Raw genomic sequence first — 16102 nt, forward strand, 5'->3', positions numbered from 1 at the left:
ATGTTCAGGATCCCTGGGCGTTGGAGATCATATCTCAGGGATATCTTCTGGACTTCAAAGCTTCTCCTCCACAAGGGAGATTTCACCTTTCAAGATTATCTGCAAACCAGATAAAGAAAGAGGCATTCCTAAGCTGCGTACAAGATCTCCTTGTAATGGGAGTGATCCATCCAGTTCCGCGGACGGAACAAGGACAGGGGTTTTATTCAAATCTGTGGTTCCCAAAAAAGAGGGAACCTTCAGACCAATTTTGGATTTAAAGATCCTAAACAAATTCCTCAGAGTTCCGTCATTCAAGATGGAAACTATTCGAACCATTTTACCCATGATCCAAGAGGGTCAGTACATGACCACAGTGTACTTAAAGGATGCCTACCTTCACATTCCGATTCACAAGAATCATCATCAGTTCCTGAGGTTTGCCTTTCTAGACAGGCATTACCAATTTGTAGCTCTTCCATTCGGGTTGGCTACAGCCCCAAGAATTTTTACAAAGGTTCTGGGCTCACTTCTGGCGGTCCTAAGACCGCGAGGCATAGCGGTGGCTCCTTACCTGGACGATATCCTGATACAGGCGTCAAGCTTTCAAATTGCCAAATCTCATACAGAGATAGTTCTGGCATTCCTGAGGTCGCATGGGTGGAAAGTGAACGAAGAAAAGAGTTCTCTATCTCCTCTCATGAGGGTTTCCTTCCTAGGGACTCTAATAGATTCTGTAGAAATGAAAATTTACCTGACGGAGTCCAGGTTATCAAAACTTCTAAATGCTTGCCGTGTTCTTCACTCCATTCCGCGCCCAACGGTGGCTCAGTGCATGGAAGTAATCGGCTTAATGGTAGCGGCGATGGACAAAGTGCCATTTGCGCGCCTGCATCTCAGACCGCTGCAATTATGCATGCTCAGTCAGTGGAATGGGGATTACACAGATTTGTCCCCTCTACTAAATCTGGATCAGGAAACCAGAGATTCTCTTCTCTGGTGGTTATCTCGGGCCCATCTGTCAAAGGGTATGACCTTTAGCAGACCAGATTGGACAATTGTAACAACAGATGCCAGCCTTCTAGGTTGGGGTGCAGTCTGGAACTCCCTGAAGGCTCAGGGTTCATAGACTCAGGAGGAGAAACTCCTCCCAATAAATATTCTGGCGTTAAGAGCAATATTCAATGCTCTTCTGGCTTGGCCTCAGCTAGCAACACTGAGGTTCATCAGATTTCAGTCGGACAACATCACGACTGTGGCTTACATCAACCATCAAGGGGGAACCAGGAGTTCCCTAGCGATGTCAGAAGTCTCCAAGATAATTTGCTGGGCAGAGACTCACTCTTGCCACCTGTCAGCGATCCATATCCCAGGTGTTGAGAACTGGGAGGCGGATTTTCTAAGTCGTCAGACTTTTCATCCGGGGGAATGGGAACTCCATCCGGAGGTGTTTGCTCAATTGGTTCTCCGTTGGGGCAAACCAGAATTGGATCTAATGGCGTCTCGCCAGAACGCCAAGCTTCCTTGTTACGGGTCCAGGGACCCAGAAGCGGCACTGATAGATGCTCTAGCAGCGCCTTGGTTCTTCAACCTGGCTTATGTGTTTCCACTGTTTCCTCTGCTCCCTCGTCTGATTGCCAAAATCAAACAGGAAAGAGCATTGGTGATATTGATAGCGCCTGCGTGGCCACGCAGGACCTGGTATGCAGACCTAGTGGACATGTCATCCTTTCCACCATGGACTCTGCCTCTGAGACAAGACCTTCTAATACAAGGTCCTTTCAATCATCCGAATCTACTTTCTCTGAGACTGACTGCATGGAGATTGAACGCTTGATCCTATCAAAGCGTGGCTTCTCAGATTCAGTAATTGATACCTTAATACAGGCATGAAAGCCTGTCACCAGGAAAATTTACCACAAGATATGGCGTAAATATCTTCATTGGGGTGAATCCAAGAATTACTCATGGAGTAGGGTTAGGATTCCTATGTTATTGTCCTTCCTCCAAGAGGGTTTGGACAAAGGATTATCAGCTAGTTCTTTAAAGGGACAGATTTCTGCTCTGTCTATTCTTTTACACAAGCGTCTGGCAGATGTTCCAGACGTTCAGGCATTTTGTCATTCTTTAGTTAGAATTAAGCCTGTGTTTAAACCTGTTGCTTCTCCATGGAGCTTAAACTTGGTTCTTAAAGTTCTTCAAGGGGTTCCGTTTGAACCCCTTCATTCTATTGATATCAAACTTCTTTCATGGAAAGTTCTTTTTCTGATGGCTATTTCCTCGGCTCGAAGAGTCTCGGCGTTATCTGCCTTACATTGTGATTCTCCTTATCTGATCTTTCATTCAGATAAAGTTGTTCTGCGTACAAAACCTGGGTTTTTACCTAAGGTGGTTTCTAACAAGAATATCAATCAAGAGATTGTTGTTCCATCATTATGTCCTAATCCTTCTTCAAAGAAGGAACTATATAAGATAAAACAGAATGGAGGGGCGCCTCATGTGTGGTATCATCTATTAATTAACGAGTCACAGAACTATTGCCAAATGGGTACTCACAAATTTGGAGAGCACACTTATGTGCTGGTAGGGGCGGGCTGCAGAATTAGAATGGTGTGACAGCTCACCCACTTGAAGGCGCTCTTGGCGTAAGATGGTGGTGCTATAAGGGAGACAAGAAATACGGGCACCACATGTGCAGACTATTAATGGTACAACCACAACAGATTCCTTAATGTGGAGGGTACTCACATATTCCCAGAGCACACCAATGTGCTTGTAGAAGCAGGCTGCAGATTGGTAGAGGTGTGGCAGCTCACCCAAACTCTAGGTATCTTGATATTTGTATGATAATGTGTTCCCTCAGGTGCTGGGCTGGTCTCTCATAGGTGAACAATGGCAGATGGTGGGTAGAAATGAATCCACTCAAAGGATAAAAGATATATCCAAATTTATTTAAAAAAGCATAAAAGCTTAAAAACAGCACAATGATTGCTGATGAGAGTGGATAACAGGGTGTCCAATAATCACCCAATCATGCAACGCGTTTCACGGTGCACAGACCATTTCATCAGGCATAAAAAATCATAATAAATCATGCTACCCTTCACTGCCTTATATACCTCACTAATGAACAGAACAAAACACCTTTTTGCTGGAGAATGATTGATGTGGTACAACTGTGTGGGTTAGTCCAAATCACTGGCCTAGAGGTGAAAAATCCCTCTTGACTCTGTAAACACTCACCTATGTTTGCGTTTATTAATCTATTCTCTGCAGTACAATTATCTGGTGGAATAAACTTCATAACTAATCATTGTTATTAAAAAGCTCCAAACTGGTGAACATGTAAATAGGTTCCCTTACTGGGATAGATGATCCCTCCCACCCCTTTTATTTTACACATTTGAGGTGGTATAACCCTTCCAAAGATATTTTGGGAGTCTGTATTTGACAACACTATGTAATGAAAAGTTATATCGAAATTCGTGTCAATTTAAATGTTTACTTCAATTTGTCTAGTTTAAACTACTAGTAGCAACTAAAACTGTATAATTCCTACTTTGTTATGAACACATACAGATCGTGTAGCGGTTCTATGTTATTTACTAGCCTGAACACTCTTATTCTATTGGTCAAAGTGGCCGCGTGACGTGGAGGCCGACCGCCACCACCCACTTGTTACCCAGAACCAGTAGTTGTTCATATTGTCATTTGACAGGGTGCCGTCTATGATAGACGCCCCCTGAGTCTCTAAGATTTGACAGTCTGCTTTGAAGCCATCTCAGTGGTCCACTGACCGAACATGATGGCTAGAGTTCCGTTTACAAGACCCAATCGCAACAGCCAAAAAGCCCTTCTTATAGAAGTATAGAGATCGTCAGCCTCGCAACCGTAGTTGCGGAAATATCTGATTTGTATGCAATGATAACCCAACCGAGGACCTGCTTACAGTTTTCCTCAAAAGTGGGTGTGTGTGTAGCCTGGCCAATCACTTTCTTAATCCGGATTGCAGTTTTCCTCAAAAGTGGGCGTGTGTAAACTAGCCAATCACTCTCTTAGTGCAAATTAGTTTGATTGGCTGACATGTCAGTATGTGCATAGCGATTGTTGCGATACTCGCAGCAGTGTCACTCTAGTTCTTTATTGTAGAGTGTGTTATATTGTTTGTATGGATCGGGAGTAAGTGATTTTCCTTTTTTACTACGTGTGTGTTACAATATTATTGTCGTTTCTCAAACCGCTATATAATGAACTTTGTGTCTTGTGTTTCTATTCGCTGGCATTTATTTCATTCTCTGGCTAATTGCCTACCAAAATCTTTATATAATACAATACATGGCCTAACTTGACCAAATGACATTTCTAAATTCTTATTAAGTTTACAAGTGAGTATATTCCTAATAACTGGTATATGTCCAGGAGGATATATCCAGGGGGATATAATTGATTCCAAAAAAACGCAAGTTGCGTTATGCAATTGTAGGATAAAGGATGATAGACTAAACCTATATAGTGAAATGTGAGGTGTAGTGAATGTGTATGGAATGTCATCATGCTGGAATAATGGGGAAAATGGGGGGGAAATACTGGAGTGAGAAAAAAGATAACTTAGTTAACGAATTAATAAAATGGACTAGAGGGAAGATTCATCTGTGAGAGGTTGAACGGGAAATATCTTAATATAATAATGGATTGTAATCTAATCTCATAGTGATACTCGTGAAAAACTTATAGTGATGGATTTATAGTGATAATCTGGAAGATCTTGGTAGGAAAAAGAAAAATCTATTAAAAAGATAATTGGATAGAAAATCTATCACGGGGATATCGTAATAATGGGTGCCAGGATCGGGGAACAATAGTAATAGACAATATAGAGAATAGTAGATAGTAAGACTAAAGGGGTGACTAAAGTGTATGTAGGGGTGAACTAAACTAAAAGGCTGCCAAATCAATAACTTCATTTTAGCCGGAGGGAAACAGAGACTGGAATTTATAAATCCAATATGTTTCCCACTTTTCATTACACAATTTAATTCACAACACACCTATATAAAGAAAACTTTGAAAAAACACTGGCCTATTATAATGAAAGACCCAATTCTGAAACATAGTATCACCAGGAATCCACGTGTAGTATTCCGAAGAGCACCGACCCTGAAACAGAAACTGGCCCCAAGTAAAGTTGTGATTTCCAAGAGAAATCGTATACATCAGCCCACACTTAATATAAACAAGAATTTTAAGATAGGAGCTTTTAGGTTAACAAATCACGTTGCCATATGTGTAGGTATATAACACATGGACAAACATCTGTGAAATGTCATACGACAGGGGAAGTATTTACCATCAAAAATAGGATAGATTGTGGCACAGATTGTTATTTACGTATTGACCTGCAGATGTGGCCTTCAATATTTGGGCCGCACCTGCAGGAAGATACGCACGAGATGGAGTGAGCACTTAAGAAATATCAAAAAACAATCACTCAAACATAGTATTTCAAGACACAGCACCATCCAACATTATGGACATCAACACACCTTTTCTATCACTCCACTCGAACACATCCCCCACAAAATAGGTTATAATAGGTACACCCGTCTACGCCAGAGGGAAACATATTGGATTTATAAATTCCAGTCTCTGTTTCCCTCCGGCTTAAATGAAGTTATTGATTTGGCAGCCTTTTAGTTTAGTTCACCCCTACATACACTTTAGTCACCCCTTTAGTCTTACTATCTACTATTCTCTATATTGTCTATTACTATTGTTCCCCGGTCCTGGCACCCATTATTACGATATCCCCGTGATAGATTTTCTATCCAATTATCTTTTTAATAGATTTTTCTTTCCTACCAAGATCTTCCAGATTATCACTATAAATCAATCACTATAAGTTTTTCATGAGTATCACTATGAGATTAGATTACAATCCATTATTATATTAAGATATTTCCCGTTCAACCTCTCACAGATGAATCTTCCCTCTAGTCCATTTTATTAATTCGTTAACTAAGTTATCTTTTTTCTCACTCCAGTATTTCCCCCCCATTTTCCCCATTATTCCAGCATGATGACATTCCATACACATTCACTACACCTCACATTTCACTTTATAGGTTTAGTCTATCATCCTTTATCCTACATTGCATAACGCAACTTGCGTTTTTTTGGAATCAATTATATCCCCCTGGATATATCCTCCTGGACATATACCAGTTATTAGGAATATACTCACTTGTAAACTTAATAAGAATTTAGAAATGTCATTTGGTCAAGTTAGACCATGTATTGTATTATATAAAGATTTTGGTAGGCAATTAGCCAGAGAATGAAATAAATGCCAGCGAATAGAAACACAAGACACAAAGTTCATTATATAGCGGTTTGAGAAACGACAATAATATTGTAACACACACGTAGTAAAAAAGGAAAATCACTTACTCCCGATCCATACAAACAATATAACACACTCTACAATAAAGAACTAGAGTGACACTGTTGCGAGTATCGCAACAATCGCTATGCACATACTGACATGTCAGCCAATCACAAACTAATTTGCACTAAGAGAGTGATTGGCTAGTTTACACACGCCCACTTTTGAGGAAAACTGCAATCCGGATTAAGAAAGTGATTGGCCAGGCTACACACACACCCACTTTTGAGGAAAACTGTAAGCAGGTCCTCGGTTGGGTTATCATTGCATACAAATCAGATATTTCCGCAACTACGGTTGCGAGGCTGACGATCTCTATACTTCTATAAGAAGGGCTTTTTGGCTGTTGCGATTGGGTCTTGTAAACGGAACTCTAGCCATCATGTTCGGTCAGTGGACCACTGAGATGGCTTCAAAGCAGACTGTCAAATCTTAGAGACTCAGGGGGCGTCTATCATAGACGGCACCCTGTCAAATGACAATATGAACAACTACTGGTTCTGGGTAACAAGTGGGTGGTGGCGGTTGGCCTCCACGTCACGCGGCTACTTTGACCAATAGAATAAGAGTGTTCAGGCTAGTAAATAACAACATAGAACCGCTACACGATCTGTATGTGTTCATAACAAAGTAGGAATTATACAGTTTTAGTTGCTACTAGTAGTTTAAACTAGACAAATTGAAGTAAACATTTAAATTGACACGAATTTCGATATAACTTTTCATTACATAGTGTTGTCAAATACAGACTCCCAAAATATCTTTGGAAGGGTTATACCACCTCAAATGTGTAAAATAAAAGGGGTGGGAGGGATCATCTATCCCAGTAAGGGAACCTATTTACATGTTCACCAGTTTGGAGCTTTTTAATAACAATGATTAGTTATGAAGTTTATTCCACCAGATAATTGTACTGCAGAGAATAGATTAATAAATGCAAACATAGGTGAGTGTTTACAGAGTCAAGAGGGATTTTTCACCTCTAGGCCAGTGATTTGGACTAACCCACACAGTTGTACCACATCAATCATTCTCCAGCAAAAAGAGGTGTTTCTCCAACATAGGTGTGTCCGGTCCACGGCGTCATCCTTACTTGTGGGATATTCTCTTCCCCAACAGGAAATGGCAAAGAGCCCAGCAAAGCTGGTCACATGATCCCTCCTAGGCTCCGCCTACCCCAGTCATTCTCTTTGCCGTTGCACAGGCAACATCTCCACGGAGATGGCTAAGAGTTTTTTGGTGTTTAAATGTAGTTTTTATCCTTCAATCAAGTGTTTGTTATTTTAAAATAGTGCTGGTATGTACTATTTACTCTGAAACAGAAAAAAGATGAAGATTTCTGTTTGTAAGAGGAAGATGATTTTAGCAGACGTTACTAAAATCGATTGCTGTTTCCACACAGGACTGTTTAGATGAAGTAACTTCAGTTGGGGGAAGCAGTTGGCAGACTTTTCTGCCTGAGGTATGACTGGCCACATTTCTAACAAGACTTTGTAATGCTGGAAGGCTGTCATTTCCCCTATGGGGACCGGTAAGCCATTTTCTTAGATTAAGTAAAAGAATAAAGGGCTTTATAAGGGCTTAAATAACTGGTAGACATTTTTCTGGGCTAAAACGATTACTTTGCTAGGCATATTTGGCAGATTATAACTCTTAATAGTTATTATAATCTTGGTAGGAGAACAAGGGATGGGGTTTTACTCCAACCTGTTCATAGTTCCCAAAAAAGAGGGAACATTCAGACCAATTTTAGATCTCAAGATCCTAAACAAATTTCTCAGGGTTCCATCGTTCAAAATGGAAACCATTCGAACGATCCTTCCTACCATCCAGGAAGGTCAATTTATGACCACGGTGGATTTAAAGGATGCGTACCTACATATTCCTATCCACAAGGAACATCATCAGTTCCTAAGGTTCGCTTTTCTGGACAAGCATTACCAGTTTGTGGCACTTCCATTCGGATTAGCCACTGCTCCGAGAATTTTCACAAAGGTACTAGGGTCCCTTCTAGCGGTTCTAAGACCAAGGGGCATTGCAGTAGTACCGTACTTGGACGACATCCTGATTCAAGCGTCGTCTCTGTCAAAAGCAAAGGCTCATACGGACATCGTCCTAGCCTTTCTCAGATCTCACGGATGGAAAGTGAACATAGAAAAAAGTTCTCTGTCCCCGTCAACAAGAGTTCCCTTCTTGGGAACAATAATAGACTCCTTAGAAATGAGGATTTTTCTGACAGAGGTCAGAAAATCAAAACTTCTAAGCTCTTGTCAAGTACTTCATTCTGTTCTTCATCCTTCCATAGCGCAGTGCATGGAAGTAATAGGATTGATGGTTGCAGCAATGGACATAGTTCCTTTTGCACGAATTCATCTAAGACCATTACAACAGTGGAATGGGGATTATACAGACTTGTCTCTGACGATTCAAGTAGATCAAAGGACCAGAGATTCACTCCGTTGGTGGCTGATCCTGGACAACCTGTCACAGGGAATGAGCTTCCGCAGACCAGAGTGGGTCATTGTCACGACCGACGCATGTCTGGTTGGCTGGGGCGCGGTCTGGGAACCCCTGAAAGCTCAGGGTCTATGGTCTCGGGAAGAATCTCTTCTCCCGATAAACATTCTGGAACTGAGAGCGATATTCAATGCTCTCAAAGCTTGGCCTCATCTAGCAAAGGCCAAATTCATAAGGTTTCAATCAGACAACATGACGACAGTTGCATATATCAACCATCAGGGGGGAACAAGGAGTTCCCTGGCGATGGAGGAAGTGACCAAGATAATTCAATGGGCGGAGGATCACTCCTGCCACTTGTCGGCAATCCACGTCCCAGGAGTGGAAAATTGGGAAGCGGATTTTCTGAGTCGTCAGACATTCCATCCGGGGGAGTGGGAACTCCATCCGGAAATCTTTGCCCAAATAACTCGATTATGGGGCATTCCAGACATGGATCTGATGGCCTCTCGTCAGAACTTCAAGGTTCCTTGTTACGGGTCCAGATCCAGGGATCCCAAGGCGACTCTAGTAGATGCACTAGTAGCACCTTGGACCTTCAACCTAGCTTATGTATTCCCACCGTTTCCCATCATTCCCAGGCTGGTAGCCAGGATCAATCAGGAGAGGGCTTCGGTGATCTTGATAGCTCCTGCGTGGCCACGCAGGACTTGGTATGCAGACCTGGTGAATATGTCATCGGCTCCACCATGGAAGCTACCTTTGAGACAGGACCTTCTTGTTCAAGGTCCATTCGTACATCCGAATCTGGTTTCCCTCCAACTGACTGCTTGGAGATTGAACACTTGATTTTATCAAAGCGTGGGTTTTCAGATTCTGTAATAGATACTCTGATTCAGGCTAGAAAGCCTGTAACTAGAAAAATTTACCATAAGATATGGAAAAAATATATCTGTTGGTGTGAATCTAAAGGATTCCCATGGAACAAGATAAAAATTCCTAAGATTCTATCCTTTCTACAAGAAGGTTTGGAGAAAGGATTATCTGCAAGTTCTCTGAAGGGACAGATCTCTGCTTTATCTGTTTTACTTCACAAAAGGCTGGCAGCTGTGCCAGACGTTCAAGCGTTTGTTCAGGCTCTGGTTAGAATCAAGCCTGTTTACAGACCTTTGACTCCTCCCTGGAGTCTTAATCTAGTTCTTTCAGTTCTTCAAGGGGTTCCGTTTGAACCCTTACATTCCGTAGATATTAAGTTATTATCTTGGAAAGTTTTGTTTTTGGTTGCTATTTCTTCTGCTAGAAGAGTTTCTGAGTTATCTGCTCTGCAGTGTTCTCCGCCCTATCTGGTGTTCCATGCAGATAAGGTGGTTTTGCGTACTAAGCCTGGTTTTCTTCCGAAAGTGGTTTCCAACAAAAATATTAACCAGGAGATAGTTGTACCTTCTTTGTGTCCGAATCCAGTTTCAAAGAAGGAACGTTTGTTACACAATTTGGACGTAGTCCGTGCTCTAAAATTCTATTTAGAGGCCACTAAAGATTTCAGACAAACATCTTCTTTGTTTGTTGTTTATTCTGGTAAAAGGAGAGGTCAAAAAGCAACTTCTACCTCTCTTTCTTTTTGGCTTAAAAGCATTATCTGATTGGCTTATGAGACTGCCGGACGGCAGCCTCCTGAAAGAATCACAGCTCATTCCACTAGGGCTGTGGCTTCCACATGGGCCTTCAAGAACGAGGCTTCTGTTGACCAGATATGTAAGGCAGCGACTTGGTCTTCACTGCACACTTTTGCCAAATTTTACAAATTTGATACTTTTGCTTCTTCAGAGGCTATTTTTGGGAGAAAGGTTTTGCAAGCCGTGGTGCCTTCCATTTAGGTGACCTGATTTGCTCCCTCCCTTCATCCGTGTCCTAAAGCTTTGGTATTGGTTCCCACAAGTAAGGATGACGCCGTGGACCGGACACACCTATGTTGGAGAAAACAATTTATGCTTACCTGATAAATTACTTTCTCCAACGGTGTGTCCGGTCCACGGCCCGCCCTGGTTTTTTTAATCAGGTCTGATGAATTATTTTCTCTAACTACAGTCACCACGGTATCATATGGTTTCTCCTATGCATATTTCCTCCTGTACGTCGGTCGAATGACTGGGGTAGGCGGAGCCTAGGAGGGATCATGTGACCAGCTTTGCTGGGCTCTTTGCCATTTCCTGTTGGGGAAGAGAATATCCCACAAGTAAGGATGACGCCGTGGACCGGACACACCGTTGGAGAAAGTAATTTATCAGGTAAGCATAAATTCTGTTTTTGTTCTGTTCATTAGTGAGGTATATAAGGCAGTGAAGGGTAGCATGATTTATTATGATTTTTTATGCCTGATGAAACGGTCTGCACCGTGAAACGCGTTGCATGATTGGGTGATTATTGGACACCCTGTTATCCACTCTCATCAGCAATCGTGCTGTTGTTTTTAAACTCTTATGCTTTTTTAAATAAATTTGGATATATCTTTTATCCTTTGAGTGGATTCATTTCTACCCACCATCTGCCATTGTTCACCTATGAGAGACCAGCCCAGCACCTGAGGGAACACATTATTATACAAATATCAAGATACCTAGAGTTTGGGTGAGCTGCCACACCTCTACCAATCTGCAGCCTGCTTCTACAAGCACATTGGTGTGCTCTGGGAATATGTGAGTACCCTCCACATTAAGGAATCTGTTGTGGTTGTACCATTAATAGTCTGCACATGTGGTGCCCGTATTTCTTGTCTCCCTTATAGCACCACCATCTTACGCCAAGAGCGCCTTCAAGTGGGTGAGCTGTCACACCTTTCTAATTCTGCAGCCCGCCCCTACCAGCAAATAAGTGTGCTCTCCAAATTTGTGAGTACCCATTTGGCAATAGTTCTGTGACTCGTTGTTAATTAATAGTTGATACCACACATGAGGCGCCCCTCCATTCTGTTTTATCTTATATAGTACCACCTGGACCATCCAGTGAGGAGGAGGCAGCCGCTACAGCAATCATTATCCTTTGAAGAACATATAAAGGACTGTCTAATTTTTCACAATTGCAAGTGTATTTTCACTACAGTATCTAAGAATTTACTGTTTTCTGCCTTTATTGTGTATATACTCATCTATGATAGCTTAACATTGCCCCATCATATATACTTTTGTTCTAGATTAATGATTATACTGCATCTTGAGCGCCCCCTTCAGTGATTAGGTTTTTACTTCAAAGAAGGAACGTCTTTTGCATAATCTAGACGTAGTCCGTCCCTTGAAGTTTTACTTACAGGCTACTAAAGATTTTCGCCAAACATCTAACCTGTTTGTTGTTTACTCTGGACAGAGGATAGGTCAGAAGGCCTCTGCAACCTCTCTTTCTTTTTGGCTTCGGAGTATAATCCGTTTAGCCTATGAGACTGCTGGACAGCAGCCTCCTGAAAGGATTACAGCTCATTCTACTAGAGCTGTGGCTTCCACCTGGGCCTTTAAAAATGAGGCCTCTGTTGAACAGATTTGCAAGGCTGCAACTTGGTCTTCCCTTCATACTTTTTTCCAAATTTTACAAATTTGATACTTTTTGCTTTTTCGGAGGCTGTTTTTGGGAGAAAGGTTCTACAGGCAGTGGTTCCTTCTGTTTAAGTTCCTGCCTTGTCCCTCCCATCATCCGTGTACTTTAGCTTTGGTATTGGTATCCCACAAGTAATGGATGATCCGTGGACTGACTACACTTAACAGGAGAAAACATAATTTATGCTTACCTGATAAATTTATTTCTCTTGTAGTGTATCCAGTCCACGGCCCGCCCTGTCCTTTTCAGGCAGGTCTAAATTTTAATTAAACTACAGTCACCACTGCACCCTATGGTTTCTCCTTTCTCGGCTTGTTTCGGTCGAATGACTGGATATGGCAGTGAGGGGAGGAGCTATATAGCAGCTCTGCTGTGGGTGATCCTCTTGCAACTTCCTGTTGGGAAGGAGAATATCCCACAAGTAATGGATGATCCGTGGACTGGATACACTACAAGAGAAATAAATTTATCAGATAAGCATAAATTATGTTTTCTCTCTCTCTCTCTCTCTCTCTCTCTCTCTTTCTCTCTCTCTCTCTCTCTCTCTCTCTCTCTCTCTCTCTCTCTCTCTCTTTCTTTCTTTCTTTCTTTCTTTCTCTCTCTCTCTCTCTCTCTCTCTCCTCTTTCCACCAGGGCGTGTCTTTTTCTTGGGCCTTCAAGAATGAAGCCTCTGTATAACATATTTGTAAGGCTGCAACTTGGTCTTGGTTATACAATTTTTCTAAATTCTATAGAGTTGAATGTTCTGTTGTGGTTTAGTGGCTGGGCTTGCAAGAAGAAGGTCCGGATCCACGTTCGGGTGATGGTGTAAACCTTTCAGGCCTTTCAAGATGTTTTCTTTTGCCTCGACTGAGGTTTCTTTTGGAAAAGGTTCTTCAAGCAGTGGTGACTTCGTTTTAGGTTACCTGTCTTGCCCTCCCGTATCATCAGTGTCCTCTAGCTTGGGTATTGATTCCCAACAGTTAGTGATTCCGTGGACTCACCGTGTCATTAGAAAGAAAATAAAATTTATGCTTACCTGATGAGTTTATTTCTTGACACGGTGAGTCCACGGCCCTCCCTGTTTGTTAGACAGTTTTTTGTTATGTAAACCTCCGGCACCTCTGCACCTTGTGTTATTTCCTTTCTCTCCTTTCCTTCGGTCGAATGACTGGGGTTTGTGGGAAGGGGCGTGATACTTAACAACTTGGCTGTGGTGCTCTTTGACTCCTCCTGCTGGCCAGGAGTGATATTCCCAACAGTAATTGATGATTCCGTGGACTCACCGTGTCAAAGAAATAAATTTATCAGGTAAGCATACATTTATGTTTTTACTGAGATCCCCCATAATTAATTGCGCTCTCTCATTTCTTCAGGTAGTAGAAATCTCCTTTAACTTCTGGTACCGACTGGGAGAGCATCTTTATAAAACTAGCGAAAATGTACTTCATGGGATCTTTAAACCGTACATCCAGAGGCTTCTCCATGCCTTAGCCCGTCACTGCCAGCTTGATCCAGATCATGTAAGTCTAAGCCCTTGATCGATGCTCTAATGGTGTTTAGGTCAGGGAAGAAGCTCTGCAGATCATGTGTATTGTTTTGTGTTTGCAGGAACTTGCTTCCTTTATTCAGCACAAATGATTTATTAAAAAGTTTTGAGTTAGAGTAAAATCTGCAGATAAAGGGACAGTGTTTCGGTGACTGCAACAAAAACACTAACGATTGTTAGAGGAAAGTGAAGGCAAACTGTGAATGTGTGAGGCTGATTGGCGTGTTAACCCATTTCCTCAGTTCTGAATGACAGTAGGACAAGGAGGGAGCCGGTTACCTGATAACCTGGGGAAAGTTATTCTACTTCTTCAATAAGGGATCTTGATGACAATGCCCCTTTGTGTCTTACAATGTGGGCACCTGGGTGTTCCCATTGTTTGCTAAACCAAAATTTAAAGTCGCATGCAGTTTGTAGCAGTCCATTAATAATGCACCATATCTGTCGCTACAAGCTGTATTATCCTGCGGTTCTAATGCACCATATCTGTCGCTATAAGCTGTATTATCCTGCGGTACTAATGCACCATATCTGTCGCTACAAGCTGTATTAGCCTGCGGTTCTAATGCACTGTATCTGTCGCTACAAGCTGTATTAGCCTGCGGTTCTAATGCACCATATCTGTCGCTACAAGCTGTATTAGCCTGCGGTTCTAATGCACCATATCTGTCGCTACAAGCTGTATTATCCTGCGGTTCTAATGCACCATATCTGTCGCTACAAGCTGTATTATCCTGCGGTTCTAATGCACCATATCTGTCGCTACAAGCTGAATTATCCTGCGGTTCTAATGCACCATATCTGTCGCTACAAGCTGTATTCTGCGGTTCTAATGCACCATATCTGTCGCTACAAGCTTCATTATCCTGCGGTTCTAATGCATCATATCTGCTGCTACAAGCTGTATTATCCTGCGGTTCTAATGCATCATATCTGTCGCTACAAGCTGTATTTGCCTGCGGTTCTAATGCACCATATCTTTCGCTACAAGCTGTATTATCCTGCGGTACTAATGCACCATATTTGTCGCTACAAGCTGTATTATCCTGCGGTTCTAATGCACCATTTCTTTCATGTAATTGGCAAGAGTCCATGAGCTAGTGACATATGGGATATACAATCCTACCAGGAGGGGTAAAGTTTCCCAAACCTCAAAATGCCTATAAAAACACCCCTCACCACACCCACAATTCAGTTTTACAAACTTTGCCTCCTATGGAGGTGGTGAAGTAAGTTTGTGCTAAGATTTCTATGTTGATATGTGCTTCTCAGCATTGTTGAAGCCAGATTCCTCTCAGAATACAGCGAATGTCAGAGGGACGTGAAGGGAGTATCACTTATTTGAATACAATGATTTCCCTAACGGGGGTCTATTTCATAGGTTCTCTGTTATCGGTCGTAGAGATTCATCTCCTACCTCCCTTTTCAGATCGACGATATACTCTCAATTTACCATTACCTCTACTAATAACTGTTTTAGTACTGGTTTGGCTATCTGCTATGTGTGGATGGGTGTCTTTGGGTAAGTATGTTTTTATTACTTAAGACACTCTCAGCTATGGTTTGGCACTTTATGCAATTATATAAATCTAAATATATGTATTATACTTAAATTTGCAATGAGTCAGGTTCATATATTTCCTTCTGCAGACTGTCAGTTTCATATTTGGGAATGTAAACACTTTAAGAAATTTATTTCTTACCTGGGGTTTAGTCTTTTTTTCAATTTGACTACTTTTTGCAATTGCGGGTGTTAGGCCTGCGGGTGCGTCAAATGCTAGACTTTATTGCGTCATTTTTGGCGCAAACTTTTTTTGGCGCGAAAAGATACGTTTATGACGCAACTTCGTCATTTCCCGAGACCTTTCACATGGCAGCGTCATTAGTGACGCAAGTGTGTCATTTTCGGTCATTTTTGGCGCCAAATAAGTTTACGTTACGTTATGCGTCATACTTGGCGCCAATTTTTTTTCATTATTTCAATACCCCATTCATGTTTGCCTCCTGCTTCTTCTCTATCAAGAGGCCTATGCTTTTGCATTTTTTTCCCATTCCTGAAACTGTCATTTAAGGAAATAGATAATTTTGCTTTATATGTTTTTTCTTTTACATTG

General features: G+C 41.8%; 1 protein-coding gene across 4 annotated transcripts in view; it reads left to right on the forward strand.

Moving 5' to 3' along the window:
- TNPO3 (transportin 3) overlaps window positions 1–16102 on the forward strand; it is a 403460-nt gene that overhangs the window by 159232 nt on the left and 228126 nt on the right. For all 4 annotated transcript variants that reach the window (XM_053716333.1, XM_053716334.1, XM_053716336.1 and 1 more), the window contains exon 8: window positions 13816–13962. In XM_053716333.1, the coding sequence (XP_053572308.1) occupies window positions 13816–13962 (147 nt within the window). The remainder of the gene's footprint in view (window positions 1–13815; window positions 13963–16102) is intronic.

The sequence above is a fragment of the Bombina bombina genome, chromosome 6 (genome assembly GCF_027579735.1).
Source record: "Bombina bombina isolate aBomBom1 chromosome 6, aBomBom1.pri, whole genome shotgun sequence".
NCBI lineage: Eukaryota > Metazoa > Chordata > Amphibia > Anura > Bombinatoridae > Bombina > Bombina bombina.